Here is a 17,416-nt window from a genome sequence, read left to right as displayed (position 1 = left end):
AAAAGAAAAAAGGATGCATTCATGAAGAGACGAAGACCAAAAAAGACTCTCGCTGATATTTTCCTATGTTACTGCTCGAAACATAATACACATTTGATTTTTCGTTATTGCATGGCTTTATTGGCTTTCGTTAGGGTATTTTGCATTGATTGTGCTTCATGCTTTTCTGTTCTCTCTCTCTGTCATGCTCCTTGATTATAATGGAAATCTGCCTCTATAGAATTTCTGTCCACTAAATTTCTAAAGTTGTAGGAAGGGTCTGTTTTGTAATTGACAATAGACATTATCCGTTTAACTGTCGACACAAGTCATCGACTGCTATGTACAAGGAAGTTTCACAAAAAGACTCGCAAAACATTTTCGAGGCGAGCCCAGGGTATCTGGTTATCTAATACGAACGAAGGCATGTAAGAATAGAGCGGCATGATCACATTAAGAAATCTGGAATTTTGCTTCGGGAACGAAGTCTAAAGTGACGGGCGTGACCATTTCCCGCGCGCTCGTATCCGTCTTCCGAAGATGTAGAACAGGTATGGGATCGGAATGAGAGCAATGGAAACAAATCCCAAGACGCTGGCAGCCCAGGGAACACCGAGGTTGTGGAACATGGCGTTGGTGAAGAGTGGGAAACAGCCGGCAAACAACGAGCGTAGGAAGGTATTAGCGGCAATGGCACTGGCAGAGACTGCCTGAAAGGTATCGATGAGGTAGTTCAGCGCCGCCTGGAAGATGGTGAAGAAACCAAAGCCCATCATAACCGCGCCGATGATAGGAGCAATCCAGTGAATGTCTTTGGGGCTGGTCCAGCCGAAGACGAACATACCCGCAGCGAACAGCACGGAGCCCAGCATCATCGGCGGTAAGCGAGCTTCGGGGACAGCCCGGTTGTTGTTCGCTTTGAATCGTTTGACATAAAAGCGCTGATTGGTGAGGTTGACCACAGCGCCCATGAGGATACCGACTAGATATGCCAGGAATGGCAGGGCGCCAACCACCTGGTTCCAGCCTCGCACTTCTTGGAAGACGATCGGGAACGCAGCCAGACTCAGGTACAGAATGCCGTACACGAAGGACGCATACAGTGCCACGAGGAAACAAATTGGCGTGGTTAGCAGCTGGAACGGTCGTATCAAGTACTTATTGCCCAGCTCTTTCAAGGTTACATCCCATTCCTCATGGCGGGCATGCAGAGCCCAGTTCCCGCTTTCGAATCGGAGTCGGCGTGCCTTGTAGACCAGGAGCACGGGCGGGTAGCTCTCGTCGATGAAGATAACATCGAGGAGTAAAAAGAACATCATCATGATGCCAGTAATCTAGACAGCATATTAGCATGACGCGAATCGGGCTTCAATCACAGGAAACTAACGTATTCGGTCCATCGCCAACGAAGATAACTTTGCACGATGGCACCACCTGCAATCGGACCCACGACAGGCCCGCCAACGACAGCCATGGCATATCCGACGATGGCAGCGCCGCGCTGCTCAGGCGTCCAGATATCGGCCAAAACGCCTCCCGTGTTGGTGACGGGGGCTGAGCCGAAAAAGCCCGTGAAGAATCGCGTTATCATAATCGTCTGCAAGTCTTTGGCCGTTGCGGTGCCGAATGAGAAGATAGCCGCAATGAAGTACGGCGCCAGCACGGCCGGCTTGCGCCCATATACCTCTGATAGAGGTGCCCACACGAGGGGTCCCAAGCCTAAGCCGAACAAGAGCAATGTTGTGCCCAGAGTCGATACCTCTACTGCGACGCCGTATTGGTTGGCGATTTGTATCTGACCGGTTGAAAAGCTATGGTTTGATCGTCAGTCTGTCGGAATCAAGCTAACTTTGCAGATCGAAAGCTTACACTGAGCTCGCCCACGTTGAACCTGAGAAGAGAGCAGTTAGCTTGATGACGTCTTTTGCTCGGGATTGCTCTGCGCATCGCATGGCGACATACCCATAGTGGTCAATCCATACAACACCGTCGTCACGGCCTTCTTCTTAAATCCCCAATTAACTGGCCTGTACGGATCGTCGGGGCCGTCAAAATCCACCACCACATCCGGGCTCGTCTTGGTGTGCGATAGAGGATGGGTAAATCGCGCCGTTTGACCAGGCTCCCGACTCCGAATGCGCGACACCACTGATTGTGCCCGCTGCTCGAAAACCGACAGGCCTGACGCCGCCGTGCTTTGTTTTTCCAGTGTCGCCCCACGTCCATCCTCGGTGACGCCGTTGCTGTGGTGGGAATCAATGTCGTCGTCGCTCGACGTATGATAGTCGTGTTCGGTTAGTTCGGCCATTCTGTCCCGGGCGCAACATCGAACTTGTTGCAAGGGCAGTCACAGCTTGAAGGAGGAGAGCTTTGCGACGAAAATTAAGCTGCTCAAAAGTCCTGGGAAAATAAATAGCCGTGCGGCGAAGACCCGGGCGTAAAATCGGATACCCAGAAAAGCCAAGACGTCATGTAAGAGCCACCGCCGTAATCAGGGCCACGTTTGCAGGATTTGCAAGGCTTGTTTTTTTTTTTTTTTGCCAGCGGAGTTTGTCCGGCAGGGATCTCAGTTACTTTTTAACTAATCGCCGTAGCTCAGTCTCGGTCCAGTGCAAACGACGCCGAGGCCGTCTTATCCGAGAGCGGGTCCACCGGGGGTGGCAACGCCGATCTCGGGGTTAAGGAATTGTATGCGAAGTAGAGTAGCAACTATAGTATTATTATGATTGAACTACTTTTAAACAAGAATGATTTGAACGAGCATTCCTCACTCAATAGAAGATTGACTCTTCAACAGGGTATCTTGTCTCCTCAGATGGAATCCCATCTGTCGCTAAATATTGTGACACAACACCCACACATCCAGGTTGGGAGACGACTGGGGCGAATGTAGCGTGTTATCTGGTCTGTGACAAATGCAGCCATGTTGATGTGAATCAAAGAGAGTTGAGTGATCTATGACAAGATAGGAGAGATAATCACAGGATTACGGATGATAAAATCGCTGCAGCGAGAGAGAAGCTATTATAAAGCTGGCGAGAAAGATACTTGACCAGATTGAGACTCTGGGTATATCTATTAGGAATAGTAGGGAGACAATGAACCACAGAAGCGCCCGCGTCCCATCTAGGAAGGCGCTTTTAAGCAGCCTTTGCATTTCAATCTTAACAAAAAGTAAGTCCATGTTCTAAACCCTACGTCCTCTATCAGTTTACATATTTCTGTCGGATTGTGAGAATGTCAGAAATGGCTTCGGCCGCATTCTGGTAGCACAACGAACTTACAATGCAATCTATCGTAGACTATTGTTAGCTAAATGTTAGATGCTAAATGCGCTTATTACGGCAGTGGATCGTTTAACATCTGCTGCCATAATTTGAAATGATAGTAGGCTACAAGGTAGTTGAACTGCGGTACTTACCGCTTCGCATCAATGACCCGTTCTAGAACAGAAAGGCTGACATTCCAACCCAACCAACAGCCAACGGTAAGCGCTCCTTAACACTATGGTGGATCCCACTGACTACATACATAAAGAGCCATCCATCCTCAGCCTTGAGATGCAATAGTTATATACTCTGAACTTCTTTGTTACTTCTAGCACAATGGCCAGTTACCAGCACATCCAACTAGCAACCAAGCCCACAGCCCAAATAAGCTATGGGTTCCACGAGCCTGTCTCCACCCCCAGCACTGTGCTAGTCGTCTTCTTGAATGGAATGGGTCTTCCCCAAGCATCGTGGGCCGCTTCAATTACCCAACTCCAAGAAATCAGACAAAGCTCAACCATTCCGGCCCTACTCACATACGACCGTTTCGGCCAGGGCGAGTCGACAGATCGCGACCCGCAAGACAAAGGGTCCTCTGATCCGACCCACGGCCACGACTGTCTGAACGTAGTCAAGGATCTCCGGCAACTAATTACCCAGGTTGCCAGCGAGAAGCTCGGCGTGGCAGACGTGGACAGCCTCTCCCTCGTGCTGGTGGGCAATTCCATCGGCTGCCCACTCGCCCGTCTCTATGCGCACGAGTATCCCCAGACCGTCGCCGCGCTGCTCTTGCTCGATAGCAATATCGCCAATACGGACTTTGTATCTGTGTTTCCGGACCCAGATGCAGAAGGCTTTAATCCTGATACTCTTCCGCCAGATGTAACGCCAGATCATCTGCGCGCTACCCGCACAAGCGTGGGGAAGATATTTCATCCTGATGTTGGTAGCAACGAGGGTCTCAGCCGCAAGAACCTCCCCACTCTGTTACCTGCGAGCGATGGGCCTATCCTAAAGGGCCCCAATGATCATGGACCCTTTGTTACTGTCGTGGGACACGATTTCGAGACTTTTGCGGAAGAAGCCACCAAGATCGGATGGCCGAAGCCTGTGACCATGGCATATCTGAATCCGTTCTGGCATAAGTATAACGAAGGACTGATTAAGATTACGGAGGGAGCGAGGAGTAAAGGGCCACTGCAGGCGCCGGGGTCGGGGCATTTTATTCAAAAGGATAATCCGGCCTTTGTGGCCCAGGAGTTGGATGAACTTCTCTCGAAGGTGCTACAGTGAATTGTAGATTCAATGTGTGTTAGTAAAGAGAGACTCCAATGTCTAGGTTTCTATTTTTATATGCATATGGTACATCAAGACATCCCAAAATAGACTATGAACAGATGAAGAAGATCGAAAGAAACACTCAAGCCGAATGCATGCTTTCCCACTTGCGGACCGCCTCGTTTGCTGCCGTCACCTTCAGTCCGATACGCGCATCCAGTTCATAGCCTTCCCATCGGGCAGCGTGGTCGAGGAACTCCTTACACTCGCGCACCATCTTCTTCTCGACCTCGGAATTGCCGTCACCAGCTTTGCTATCACCCGAAGAGGGTCGACCAGCTGTCTCTGTCAAGGTTACGGCTGCAGACGGCTCATGAAGAGCCAGGTACGACGGACGCTCCATCCACAGATTGGCAGCCATCTCGAAGTACGCGACGGGATGAACCCAGTCATCCTTCAAATGGCCCTTGAAGAGGGACTTGTCGTGGTTCAGAACGCGGGTCTGGATGATATTCTTGGCTTCAACGTGGTTGCGTAGGGATCTGTGCACGGCAGCGCGCAGCAGGTCAAGAATCGCCTGTTCCTCGGGTCCCTCGCGAGACCAGGTCTCGTTTGCTTCGCTGTCGCACCACGCCAGGCGGGTCAGGGACTCCTCCAGCTGGTCTCGCGTCATGCGGCTGTGCCCGTTCCAGAAGAAAATCATCTCTTCGACGGGATCTACGCCAATCGCGTCAACCAGGGGAACCTTCCATCCCTTGGCCCGGGCCTCCCATTTAGCGATTTTGCGAGCCACGAAGACGTCGAATGGAAGCTGGCGAGCCATGAACCGTTTCTTGCCTGCCAGTGGCGGGGCCTTGCGGAGGTACTCGGTGGCCTTTTGGGCGTGTTCCTCTGCGACCTTAGGGTCGGACTTGGATTCGCGGTAGAGGACGACATGGCAGGATCCGGCAATGTAGTAGTACAAGGCGCGAGACCAGGAATTGAGTTCCACACACTGGGAGGGAGAGTCAGCTGCTTGTTTGTCATTTGAGCAACGGGAGCAAGCAATACTCACCTCCAGAAAAGCCTCCGAGCAAAGCTCGAACTTGTGTAGAAACAGGGCGTTCAAGCTCTTTTCAAACACGCGCAGTCCCTCGACCTGCTTCAGCGGACTCTTCTTGTCAGAGCAGAGGAGCTCCAACGCTCCATTCAAGTCCTTGTTGGCTCCCTTCATTCGGGATTCTTCCAAAAACCACAGCTGACTATTCGGGAATCGGGCCCGCATCTCCGCCAGCAGGGCTGCTAGCCGTTCTTGCGGATAGCCCTCCACGTCGTCTTCGCCGGGGGTTGGATCGGGCATGATGTCGCAGTAACGAACAAATCCGTTATAGTAGGCCAATAATGCCAGAGCGGCGATTGCCCCAATCAGATTGTGGAACTTGCTCGCTTGCCAGAGCATCCTCAAGCCCCGTTGCTTGTCACCATGGAATCCAATTATGGAAAGGAGCCTGCTAAACACCGGGGGTACCATGGAGATCAGTAGAAGCAGAATACCAAAGCAAAAGTTGGCACCCGAATGCACAAAGACATCGATTTCGTTCTTGAAAATGTCGGAGTCCGGGTCGTGGGTGAGATGGGCCGGACCCAGCGAGCATTCATGCGTCGAAACATCCGAATGCTCCTGGGAAACCTCCAACTCAGACATCCTTTGCGGCAGATCCGAAGAGGCAGTCTGCACCGTCGTTGCGGCGCCCTTCTTTGCCGATGTCTGGCTCGAGCTGTCGGATTTGGGGTCTGTCGCACTTGCAAGCACCAGCTGGCTTGGTTCTCGCAGCTCCTTAAATTTCTCTTCCGTCTTCAGAATAGCGTCCAGGGCAATGTAGGCCTTGCGCAACCGATAGAAAGCCTTGATACTCTCCGTCAGACTTTCGTTCATCACGCCAACCACGGCCATCATCAACTGCGCAATGGCCTGGCATAGTGCATACTCGGCACCGGGGTTGTAGATCTCCGATCGGAATGAATTGGGAGCGTGGGAATTATGCTGTGCGCGGTGCTGGTCGCTGGCGGCGGATGTTTCCGCCTCGCCCAGTCGCTCGGATGCTGCTGAGGTCAGAGACAAGCATTGGATTCACACATCTGCCCCAGCACATACCTTGGCGCATAATGTCCTGCTCGAAGCCTAGGGTTGCCCGCACAAACGCGACCACGCCTTTTCCCAGCTACCCACGCCTTGTGTTAGTGCTTCCAGGGCTACGTCATCGCCATGAGGACCACCCACATTGTGAAAAGAGGAAGTGCCCTTTGCCAGGCCCTCCTCGGCACTGTCCACATCGTCGTTGAGGATATTGGTAGCCGCTGTTCAGCCAGTCGTCGTATTAGTGACGCCGCACCGAATTGATATTGAACGAACAGCGTAGAGGCGCTGTAGGAGAGCAAGCATACCTTTCATGGCATCGTCAACTAGCCACAGAGTCTCCCATTAGCACATAGTCTTGGTCGACTAATAGGGGTTAGAGCATAGACAATACTTACGATCCTGCAATTCGGCTAGCGAGTCCAGCGACTGCGTGGAGGCAGTGGCCGGCTTCTTGCCGTACAGCCACGAGCCGACTCGCATCATGACGGGCGGGAATGTCAAAGGCACAGGATGCCCAACAGCACCGAAGCCAATTCAGCGCCTTTCAGGTCCCCAGGCACAAACCCGATTGAATCCGGACGAGTGACGGATCGGGAAGAATGTCAACGAGATACAGTGCGAACCACGTGAACACCTTCCGAGAGCATCAATGGTCTATTTACCTTCTATGGGTAGATGAAAAAGAAGAAGAAAAGGAAAGAAGGGAAGAATTATTACGACGAAGGAAAGAAAAAGGAAAAAACAAGACCGTGGCAGAGGCTGAAGGGCCTGTGGGGGACGATAAGCAAGCCGGTCAGAGTGGCGCGGGCGCACCCATGGGTTTTAACGGTGCTGTCTGCCGGGAGATCCGACCAGTGAAGATCTCCGATTGTGGTTATGATGATAGTAATTATGCTTCACTCCATCTAGGGCACTAAGCAGCAATCATAATACTGTTCGGTATAGTACTTCCAATGTGGTCCATGAACGGTTGCACTGTTTGTTGTAGTTATGCGCTTATCCTTATCTCTTAGTCAGTCTCCGACCGACCACACCTGATCCTCCTTCCCTCACCTCCCACCCAGCTAACTATCCTCCCATCTCTCCCACACACACCCTCCCTCACCTCCCACAATGTCCAATTCCACTCCGGCCCAGGCCAAGGCCGACCCCTCCGACCAGCCCCAGCAGCAACAGAAGCCCCAGGTGCTGGAGGAAGATGACGAGTTCGAGGATTTCCCCGTGGAAGGTACCGCGCAGCTCTCCCCGGCCCCGCAGAGAGACCCGGACTGACCAGACAATGACATATAGACTGGCCCCAGGAAGAAGCCGAGCAGCCGGCCGGCTCGTCGGCGAACGGCGGGAGCGAGCATCTGTGGGAGGAGAGCTGGGATGATGACGATGCCGCGGAGGATTTCTCGAAGCAGTTGAAGTGCGTCCTCTCCCCCCACCCATACCCCTTGAAGCTCCGCCTGGGCTTTAGCTCGTGAATGAAAGATGTGTTTCTAACAGACGTGTCGCGACAGGGAGGAGCTCAAAAAGGTCGAAGCATCGCACTAGAACTTGACGAATCGGACGGACCAGACGGACCAGAAACGAACCCGTGTTGAGGCGAATGGGATCGTGGGACAAACACCTCAGCCTCAAACCCTCTTGCTCTCCCGCTATACCCGTGTCTCTGTGACTCGACGGAAGAGAGCTATGCCTCTTAAAATCAAGGAGTTTTCGGACCAAGAATATTATCAATGAAGCAATGCGAACACAACTATTTTGGACTGTCATTCTATTCCTGGAATTGCTTAGTATATGTGAAGGTGGACATGGCATATTTCGGGAGATAAACAGTCGGACAGGCGGACATCAAAGTCGTGGAGACGACAACTCACCCGGCTTGCTTCCATCTACCTCCGTATCTGAATGCATGATGTCTCCTGGGTCCTGGCCTTGCACGGACGTCTTAATATTCTCTGTCATCTACCACGGCACGGCTATATACATGTAGATCCCACCGCTTCGCTTCGCTTCGTCCTCAGAGCTTCGGTTTCGTATCTGGCAACGACATCACACTTAGCTACCACGGAAACCCTAAGAGTGACAACAAGGAGAGACAAGGTATGATGGAAGTAAATCTGATTGAAATTGTGTGTACGTTACAGCATGAATATGTTTCTGCAGGGGGGAAACCAAAACAAATCCCCCATTGAGAGCCTGCCCACCTGCTTTTTGTTTGGTTTACTTACTGGACAGAGCGGCAACACCGGGCAGCTCCTTGCCCTCCAACAGCTCGAGCGAGGCACCGCCACCAGTGGAGACGTGGGAGAGCTTGTCCTCGGCGTTGTACTTGGCCGCAACGGTGGCGGTGTCACCACCACCGATGATGACGATGCTGCCGGACTGAGCAGCCTTGACCGCGGCATCGAGGGTCGCCTCCGTAGCCTTGGCGAAGGGCTTCAGCTCAAAGACACCAGGCGGGCCGTTCCAGAGGATGGTCTTGGCCTCGCCGATAGTCTTCTGATACTTCTTGACACTCTCCGGACCAACGTCCAGACCCATGCAGCCATCGGGGATACCGGTGGCATCAGTGGCGGTGCCGACGGTGGCGTCGGCGGAGAACTTGTCGGCGGTCACGTAGTCGACGGGGAGGACGATCTCGACGTTGTTCTTCTTGGCCTTCTCGACGATCTCGCCGACGATCTTGCTGCCGGCCTCGTCGAACAGACTGTTGCCGATCTTGACGCCCTCCAGCGTCTTCTTGAAGGTGAAGGCCATGCCGCCCGTGATGATCAGGCTGTTCACCTTGGGCAGGAGGTTGTCGATCAGCTGGATCTTGTCGGACACCTTGGCGCCGCCGAGAATGGCCAGGAAGGGTCGCTGCGGGTTCTCCAGGGCCTTGGCGAAGTACTCCAGCTCCTTCTTCACCAGGAAGCCGGCGGCCTTCTGGGGGAGCTCCACGCCGACCATCGAGCTGTGCGCGCGGTGGGCGGTGCCGAAAGCGTCATCTTTTTTGTCTCGTGGTTAGTCCCCGTTTACTATCTTCCAGCGAATGCACAAACATACTGATATAAATGTCACCCAGAGCAGTCAGTCCTTTCCGGAACTCAGCCACCTTCTCCTTATCAGCCTTGACCTTCTTGCCCTCGGCGTCCTTGGAGCTACCCTCCTCCTCGGCATGGAAACGGAGGTTCTCAAGCAGCACAACCTGGCCACCGGTAGCCTTGTTGACGGTCTCCTCGACCTGGGGACCAACGCAATCCTCGGTGAAGACAACGCTCTTGCCCAGCAACTTCTCCAGCTCGGGCACGACGGGCTTGAGGCTGTACTTCGAGTTGGGCTTGCCGTCGGGCCGGCCCAGGTGCGACATCAGCACGACGGCCTTGGCGCCGTGGTCGATGGCATATTTGATGGTGGGCACGGCGCCTGCGATGCGCTGCGGGTTGGTGACCTTCTTGTTCTCGTCGAGCGGGACGTTGAAGTCAACCTATATCGTCGAATAATTAGTTTGTCATTCATGAACAGCAGCCATTGGTGGGGTGACGGACCCGGATCAGGACTCGCTTGTCCTTGAGGTCGACATCCGTGATGTTGAGCTTGTTGGAGAGAGACATGTTGGGTCGGGTTCTTTCTAGAGCTGTTAGCATGAGAAGGAGGATATAGCGTGGGAGACGGTCAATAATACCTCAACAGTGGACGGGGGAAGATGCGCAGAATTGAGTGAGCTAGCAGGGGGAAAGGGGAAAGAGAGAAGGAAGGAAGGATCTTAACAGGCCACGGTGAGTAAGTTAGTTCAGGCTGGAAAGTGTTTGGAGGGGTGAATCGTAGCAGTGGTGGGGCTGCCGGTGAAGGGACGGCCGCATCCAGCAGATACCTGGAGCGCAAGTACAACGGTCGGGAAGATACTTCCGCCCGTGGGTAGGTTTCACTATAAACTGAAGTACCTTCCAGGAAATGTTACATTATTCCCAAGTCACCCTACTCCCCAGCCAAATCGGACTGATGCGGGACCGACGTCACCGCTACTGGTCGACACGGAACAGCCCGGGGAATCTGACGGAGCTGAATAGCCTCGGAGAAACAGTATTCGTGGCCGGAATTGACGATATCCGCTTTACGATAATAATCGAGAATCTCTAGTGAAAAGCCAGAAACACCCATGAAATTGTTGCGAAAATAAGCCCCCTATAAATGATCCGGGCTGAAACTGCCCATTGCACGAACAGCCAGCCTTTGGAAATGCAGGAAACCATACCCGAACCAGCCTTACCATGAAAAGACAACAACAGACCCTGTACACTATCCATGAAAAAAAAAAAAGGTGAACCGAGTCCAAACCCACCGAAACGCCCGAGCAAGTGGAAAGCAGGAATATCACGAGCAAATGAGGTTCATAAGCTCCATCAGGACGACGACTCCGCAGCGTTCTCCGCAGCGTTGGTCAGGGACAAGTACGCGGTCCACGCGATACCGATGGATGAAACAAAGGGCTGCGGTCGAGACGGTCAGCATACGCAGGGACCAATGTCGGAAAGAAACAACTCACAATCTGAAACTGAATGGGGATGACCCGGAAGTTCAGGACCTGTACCGCCGGCCACAGGACATAGTTGGCCTTGAGTGTGGGCAGGTAGACATCCCGGAACTTGTGCCCCAGCGCCTTCTTGCCTCCGCCCTCGGCGATCGTCATATATGTGAAGAAACAAGCAAGACCTATTGATCATTAGCATCCATCTGCCCAGAACTAATTTCAGACCTTCATACCAATCGGCGCCATGATTAACTGGTCGAGGACAACACGCTTCAAAGCCGGAGTGGTCGGGTACTTCTTCGTGAGCGGGAAGGCCCTGGACAAGAAGCCGAACCACTGGAACTGCACGGGGGCCATGAAGAAACCGTAGGCCATGAACCGCGTGAGGCGCTCAAAGTCGAAGGGGGGCGGCGAGCTCCGGTAATATCCAATCTCCCCAACCGCCGGTGGCTTCTCCTTGTCCAAGTCGTGAATCTCTATCGACATGAAGTCGTCCCGGTTTTCGGATCTCCTCTGTGCCGAGCGCGCCTTCACGGCGGTGATCAGCTGTGCAACGGTATCGGCGATCCCACCAAGCACCTGATGGCCAGAATTAACAAGTGTCACTATATCTCGTTGAGCAAAAAGACTTACGGCGTTGGTCACCATAGTGGTCAGCACTGTGGTGCGAAGAAAGAAGATCTCGTCAGTGGGCTGGTCACACGACACGGGAAGCGGCGGCCGCAGCCTTACCTGGTCTCTCAGCATAGTAGCTGTTGAATTTGGCAGCGAGGCGGGTTGCTACGGCCATCTCGATAATGAAGACGATGGTGTGCAAGAGCGGCTACAGTGACGACAGGGTCAGTCCGGACATTTGCCATGGTCGGTCGGGTCGGGGAATGAGGAAAAGAGTGGGAGGCGACATTGCGACACCGGGGCAGCGAAAGACGTACCACGCGACCGTAGATATATCGCCTGTTCAGGCCATCGACAACCTTACGCTTGGAGGAGAGAAACATGACGACAGGAGTGGATGAGGGTTTTCTTTTATGGGAAGGAAAGTAGCGAAGGCGAGAGAGTTCCGGTTGGGCGAGTGCTGGAGCCTGGGCTTGCGTGGAATGACGCAAAGGGCAGAGGGAAAAAACCAGACAACACAGGACACCAGCCCGGCTCGACCAGCAGGGGGAGAAACTTGATAAAAAGATAAGGTTGATGATGATGATGATGATGAGATGGGAAGAGAATGAATAATGAATGACTTGATGATGCCTGCGACTCCGCTCATGACTAACGGAAGTCACCTGGCCAACAGGCCTGAACGCGCGATCTGCCTTGCAAGTCGTTTCACTTGGAGTGCTGGAGTTCGTGCCTGGCTCATTCTTGACCGGTCAACCTGCGTCACCGACATTCTCCGTGACGGACATAGAATCAGCTAGATGTCGCTATCCGAACTATACCCAGTGATCTCACAGACTCCACTCTGGATCGCATCCGGGTCTGGGCACTGGACGACCCATGTCCGACATCCTGTGGTACACTGGAGTCCCTGTCTCTCTGTACATAGAGTCTACGACTAGCAATTGAACGATTACTATATTCACCCAGCCATAACAATAGACGTTGCTCACTCCTTGTGTCAGATACCACGCAGCCTACGTGGAATACCCGCTCGGAAGAGATCTGGATTCGTAAAGACCTCTTTTGAGGATCGTGTATGTACAGCTGTTCAGGACCCACGCATCTCCACCATCATCGCGGTTGATCGTCGGCGACAATGTCCGGGAGATCGCGAATATCGGTCGTCTCGTTCGTGTTCACATCCACAAGCCGGACAGCTTCCAGATGGAGGGGCCCCGTCGCGAGCGGAAGCAGCGTCAGTTCTGTCGAGTGGCAGGTGCCGGGTAAGAGAGGCCTGGAGCATCATTAGAAACAAACGGGATTAAAATCACCAGAGACCCAAAAAAGACTCACCCAATGCGAATATCCGTGCTCAAGCTAATCAACTCGGCTTCCTGGCCCGCAACGTTCTTCTGCATGGCGTGCACGATATTTTCGTCCGTCACGGCCTCGGCCACCCGGTCCTCCTTGCGGTTGGAAAGCGACGAGGAAGACGGCCGGGCAACGTGACCGCGCGGGTCAACGCGTTTCCGTCGCGGGATAGCAATCAACGCAAATTTGCGCGGCACGGTGGACCGATTGACTACAAACACGTCCCAGGAGAACGGCGAGCCGACTTGTACGCGGACAGGCCCCGAGAATGAGATGGTGACTCCGACATCCGTGACCGAGTATGCCCGTTCTCGTAAAGAGCTTCGGTTGGGGTTTCCCGGTGCTGTCAAAGCAGCTTGATTTGGGTGATTTGGGTTGCTGGGAGTCATTGGCAAACTGGTGGGACGGTGAGTTCGCTGCAATGCTGGACTGGGACCACCAAAGGTCGGGTTGAGGGCCATGGAGAAATCAACATTGGTCTTCCAATTCATAGAAATGCGCGGTTGACAATCGTCAGACAGACGGATGACTGCTCCCAAGGAAATATCAAGGGTGCTGACCATGACTGTCGATGACGGGTTGGTCTCCGGGCCATACTCGGGGGTGAGTTTGTATACAAAAGTCACATCGTCCCTTGGACGGCAGGTTAGAGGGAGTGACAGGCCAGGGACGTCTGATAGCGGCTCAATTGTCCCCTCGGACAGGCGAATGTCTGCTTTATCCAATGAAACCTCGGAATTCAAGAATGGCGTCACTTCAAAATCGAGATTGGCGACGGTTGTTGGAACGCCGGTGTATGCATTTAATCGTGAGTAGCGGATCCTCGCACTTGCCGCTGGCACAACGCGGATCTGACGGCTATTTTGTTGTTGGATATTGAATATGGGGTCTTCATTCGCCGCGGTTGGCACAACACGTAGGAGCCGTGATGCGGGGAGGAAAGGCTCTTTCTGGGCGAATGACTTGTCTCCCGACAAAGGTTGGAAAATGTTCGTGGATGCCGGAACCAGCGGCGGGATGTACTCATCCTCAGGATCATCCTGTAGGGAAGCGTCGGAAGGGTTTAGGGTCGCAGAGGCAGCGAAGATAAGGGAAGGGTTCTGGATGCGGATCCGGGGTCGTTCTTTAGATTTCGGTTAGCTATCAGCAATTTGCACAGCCGTTGGAACCCAAACTCACTGAGGAAGGCGTCGATGTTCCATATGAGATAGACGTGGTTTCCACTGCCTTCATCCCCCTCGAACTCGAATTCGTTGAACACCACCAGCGGGTCTTCCTCGCCGCTAACCAACCCGGAGAATATAAGATCGCGAGTAGGAGTTGGGTTTTCGGCAACGGACTCTGCTGGATCAGTGGCAAACACATCTAGCTTCACGTCGAGTCGCGGTAGAAAGTGCTTCAATACTGTATCGGAGCAATCGGCGAGTCTCAGGACAATGCGAACGGGGAGAGTTTCATCTACCACGCTATGGATCAGTATGTGACCGGACATAAGCCAAATTGTATCAATTGCATACCGAAAAATAGCAGTGACCGCTGCGGAATAGACGAGAGAACGGAGGCTAGATCGTCTGCGCCATCTTCCAGAGCCGCAGTCAGCGCATCCTCGATGTCTAGGCCCGGCGCATGCGGCACAACCGTGTCCAGGACCGCATATCTCAGAAACTCGCCGGGGATCTCCAGACCAGGCATTGCAAGTGGCGCATGCGCACAGGAGAGTCGAGTCGAGTCGAGTCGGATCGGGCGCAAGCTAAGCTCCTACTGCGGAAAAGGGAAAGGGATGTTGACAGGTGCAAACAGTGCAAACACCCGTGCTTCTGCCTTTTTCACGGCAACGGCAACTTTCCTTCACCTTCCTCTCCGACAAGCCACCATGAACCCAATGGCCAATCAATCCGCGCCTTCGGCCTTGTGGCAGGAGGCGCGCAACACCGATGGCAGAGTCTACTATTACAATGTTCAGACAAAGGTGACCCAGTGGAACAAGCCCGTGGAACTGATGACCCCGGTCGAGGTTGGTTTCTTCCCCCCCCCTCTGCCCCGGACGAGCTGGGCTGACTTTTCTTGCTAGCGCGCTTTATCGGATCAGCCATGGAAGGAGTACACGGCCGAGGGTGGTCGCAAGTACTGGTACAACACGGAGTCGAAGCAGAGCACATGGGAGATGCCCGACGTTTACAAGAATGCTCTGGCACAGGCCCCTGCTCCCCAGGCGGCCCCAGTCGCGTAAGTCGGAATTGATTTCTTTGTTTTCTGAAAGTAACTGACATGAAAACTGCAGTGGTCCCTCATTTGTTGCCGGAGGTTCGAGCTCTTTCCCCCTGCCCAGCAGCGTGATCGTGACGAGTATGACCGCGGATACGACCGTCGTGGCAGATATGGAGACACCAACGGAATGGTAGCAGCGCCGAATTTGGGTACTCAGAACGAACCCGCATACAACTCCATCGAAGAGGCGGAAAGTGCATTTATGAAGATGCTCCGGCGGCACAACGTGCAGCCCGAATGGACATGGGAGCAGACCATGAGAGAAACGATCAAGGACCCACAGTACCGCGCGCTCCGAGACCCGCGAGACCGCAAGGCAGCCTTTGAGAAATATGCGGTCGAGGTTCGCTTGCAGGAAAAGGACCGGGCGAAAGAGAGATTCGCTAAGCTGCGCGCAGATTTCAATACTATGCTGAAGCGGCATCCTGAAATCAAGCACTACAGTCGCTGGAAGACTATTCGGCCCATTGTCGAGGGGGAAACTACCTTCCGAGCCACCAACGACGAGAACGAAAGGCGCCAGCTCTTCGAAGAGTACGTTATTGAGCTCAAGAAGGCCCATGTCGAGAAAGAAGCTGCGACCCGCAAGGCGGCCATGGACGAGCTGGTGAACATCTTGAACTCGTTGGATCTCGAGCCGTACACGCGCTGGTCGGAAGCTCAGGCAATCATCCAGTCCAATGACAAGGTTCAGGGCGACGATAAGTTCAGAACCTTGAGCAAGTCTGATATTTTAACCGCTTTTGAAAACCATATCAAGTCCCTGGAACGTACCTTTAACGATGCGCGTCAGCAACAAAAGGCTGTCAAGGCCCGGAAAGAACGTCGGAATCGGGAGCAGTATCTGGAGCTACTGAAGGAGCTCAAGTCGCAGGGTAAGATCAAGGCCGGCACGAAGTGGATGACTATCTGTCCGATTATCCAGCAGGATCCCCGGTATCAAGCAATCTTGGGACAGCCCGGATCGACACCTCTTGAACTGTTCTGGGACATGGTCGAGGAAGAGGAGCGCTCACTTCGTGGTCCTCGGAACGACGTTCTTGATGTTCTGGACGACAAACGATTCGAAGTCACACCCAAAACCACGTTCGAGGAATTTAATTCAATCATGACCGCTGACCGCCGCACCTCCAAGATCGACCCTGACATACTCGAGCTCATCTTCCAGCGCGTTCAAGAGAAAGCAATTCGACGAACGGAAGAGGAGAAGCATGCGGCCGACCGTCATCAACGTCGCGCAGTCGATGCTCTTCGCTCTCGCATCAAACGCCTGGAACCGCCCGTGCTTGTCACAGACACCTGGGAAGAAGTGCAACCTCGCCTCGAAAAGTACGAGGAGTACAAGGCGCTGGAATCCGATGAGCTGCGCTTGTCCGCATTCGAAAAGATCATTCGCCGCCTGAAGGAGAAAGAAGAGGATGCAGACCGAGACCGTGGCAGCCGCCGAGACTACGACCGCGAAGAGCGTGACCGCCGCCGCGAACGCCACGCCACCGGCAGCCGCATGAGCCGCACCCCTGAACCGGATGCGTACGAGGCAGACCGTCGCAAGGCCATGGCAGACCGCGAACGATCCTATCGCAAAACCAGCGGCTTCTCCCCGTCGCGAGACCGTGATCGAGACCGCTACCGAAAGCGGGAGAGAGACCGAGACGACCGTAGCTACCGCCGTGACTACGACCGGCGCGAGGACGAGCGCGAGCGCTTGTACCGGGCCCGTGGCGACCCGCGCGGAAGCCGTGACGAGCTCGACTATGGTGATACGCGCAGCACAACGAGTACGGATCGCCGGCGCCGGCGCGACAGTGATTCGGAGAGCGTGGCTAGTCGGTCGACGAAGCGGTACCGTCGCGATAGTCGCGAGCGTGACCGCAGCAGGGGCGCGAAGAGAGATCGGGACCGTGAGCGTCCTCGGGAACGCACTCCCGCTACTCCTACTGCTGCTGCGGAGGAAGCCAAGAAGGAAGAGAAGGCTATTCATTCTGGTAGTGAGGAAGGGGAGATTGAGGAGGAAGAATAGATCTGGAGCGTTGC

The 17,416-nt window shown here is 53.9% G+C and overlaps 8 protein-coding genes across 8 annotated transcripts; 3 read left to right on the top strand and 5 right to left on the bottom strand.

Moving 5' to 3' along the window:
* Positions 1-467: 467 nt before the first annotated feature.
* On the bottom strand, positions 468-2,287 carry N7474_000544 (MFS transporter; the record flags this gene model as incomplete). Its single annotated transcript, XM_057191959.1, has 4 exons — positions 468-1,313; positions 1,367-1,790; positions 1,849-1,870; positions 1,942-2,287. The coding sequence occupies 4 exons, from the start codon at positions 2,285-2,287 to the stop codon at positions 468-470; spliced, it is 1,638 nt and encodes a 545-aa protein (XP_057056912.1).
* A 1,297-nt stretch (positions 2,288-3,584) lies between these two features.
* N7474_000543 (alpha/beta fold hydrolase) lies at positions 3,585-4,541 on the top strand (the record flags this gene model as incomplete). The annotated part of the gene is made up of 1 exon (XM_057191958.1): positions 3,585-4,541. The coding sequence occupies one exon, from the start codon at positions 3,585-3,587 to the stop codon at positions 4,539-4,541; it is 957 nt and encodes a 318-aa protein (XP_057056911.1).
* A 127-nt stretch (positions 4,542-4,668) lies between these two features.
* On the bottom strand, positions 4,669-7,128 carry N7474_000542 (uncharacterized protein; the record flags this gene model as incomplete). The annotated part of the gene is made up of 2 exons (XM_057191957.1): positions 4,669-6,608; positions 7,041-7,128. 2 exons carry the CDS (start codon positions 7,126-7,128, stop codon positions 4,669-4,671), a joined length of 2,028 nt encoding a protein of 675 aa, XP_057056910.1.
* Positions 7,129-7,758: 630 nt separating this feature from the next.
* Positions 7,759-8,184, top strand: N7474_000541 (proteasome regulatory particle lid subunit SEM1; the record flags this gene model as incomplete). Its single annotated transcript, XM_057191956.1, has 3 exons — positions 7,759-7,873; positions 7,936-8,056; positions 8,151-8,184. 3 exons carry the CDS (start codon positions 7,759-7,761, stop codon positions 8,182-8,184), a joined length of 270 nt encoding a protein of 89 aa, XP_057056909.1.
* Positions 8,185-8,856: 672 nt separating this feature from the next.
* Positions 8,857-10,229, bottom strand: pgkA (phosphoglycerate kinase pgkA; the record flags this gene model as incomplete). Its single annotated transcript, XM_057191955.1, has 3 exons — positions 8,857-9,623; positions 9,682-10,102; positions 10,164-10,229. 3 exons carry the CDS (start codon positions 10,227-10,229, stop codon positions 8,857-8,859), a joined length of 1,254 nt encoding a protein of 417 aa, XP_057056908.1.
* Positions 10,230-11,018: 789 nt separating this feature from the next.
* On the bottom strand, positions 11,019-12,144 carry N7474_000539 (Mpv17/PMP22 family protein; the record flags this gene model as incomplete). Its single annotated transcript, XM_057191954.1, has 5 exons — positions 11,019-11,105; positions 11,162-11,328; positions 11,380-11,725; positions 11,780-11,878; positions 12,079-12,144. 5 exons carry the CDS (start codon positions 12,142-12,144, stop codon positions 11,019-11,021), a joined length of 765 nt encoding a protein of 254 aa, XP_057056907.1.
* A 730-nt stretch (positions 12,145-12,874) lies between these two features.
* N7474_000538 (TRAPP trafficking subunit Trs65 domain-containing protein) lies at positions 12,875-14,806 on the bottom strand (the record flags this gene model as incomplete). The annotated part of the gene is made up of 4 exons (XM_057191953.1): positions 12,875-13,037; positions 13,097-14,237; positions 14,294-14,572; positions 14,632-14,806. The coding sequence occupies 4 exons, from the start codon at positions 14,804-14,806 to the stop codon at positions 12,875-12,877; spliced, it is 1,758 nt and encodes a 585-aa protein (XP_057056906.1).
* Positions 14,807-14,987: 181 nt separating this feature from the next.
* Positions 14,988-17,402, top strand: N7474_000537 (snoRNA-splicing protein PRP40; the record flags this gene model as incomplete). Its single annotated transcript, XM_057191952.1, has 3 exons — positions 14,988-15,128; positions 15,186-15,340; positions 15,419-17,402. 3 exons carry the CDS (start codon positions 14,988-14,990, stop codon positions 17,400-17,402), a joined length of 2,280 nt encoding a protein of 759 aa, XP_057056905.1.
* Between the last annotated feature and the right edge of the window lie 14 nt (positions 17,403-17,416).

The sequence above is a fragment of the Penicillium riverlandense genome (assembly GCF_028828495.1).
Source record: "Penicillium riverlandense strain IBT 135883 chromosome Unknown utg000001l_segment0_segment0, whole genome shotgun sequence".
NCBI lineage: Eukaryota > Fungi > Ascomycota > Eurotiomycetes > Eurotiales > Aspergillaceae > Penicillium > Penicillium riverlandense.
The sequence above is the reverse complement of the archived record's forward strand: the minus strand, read 5'-3'. Positions and strand labels throughout refer to the sequence as shown.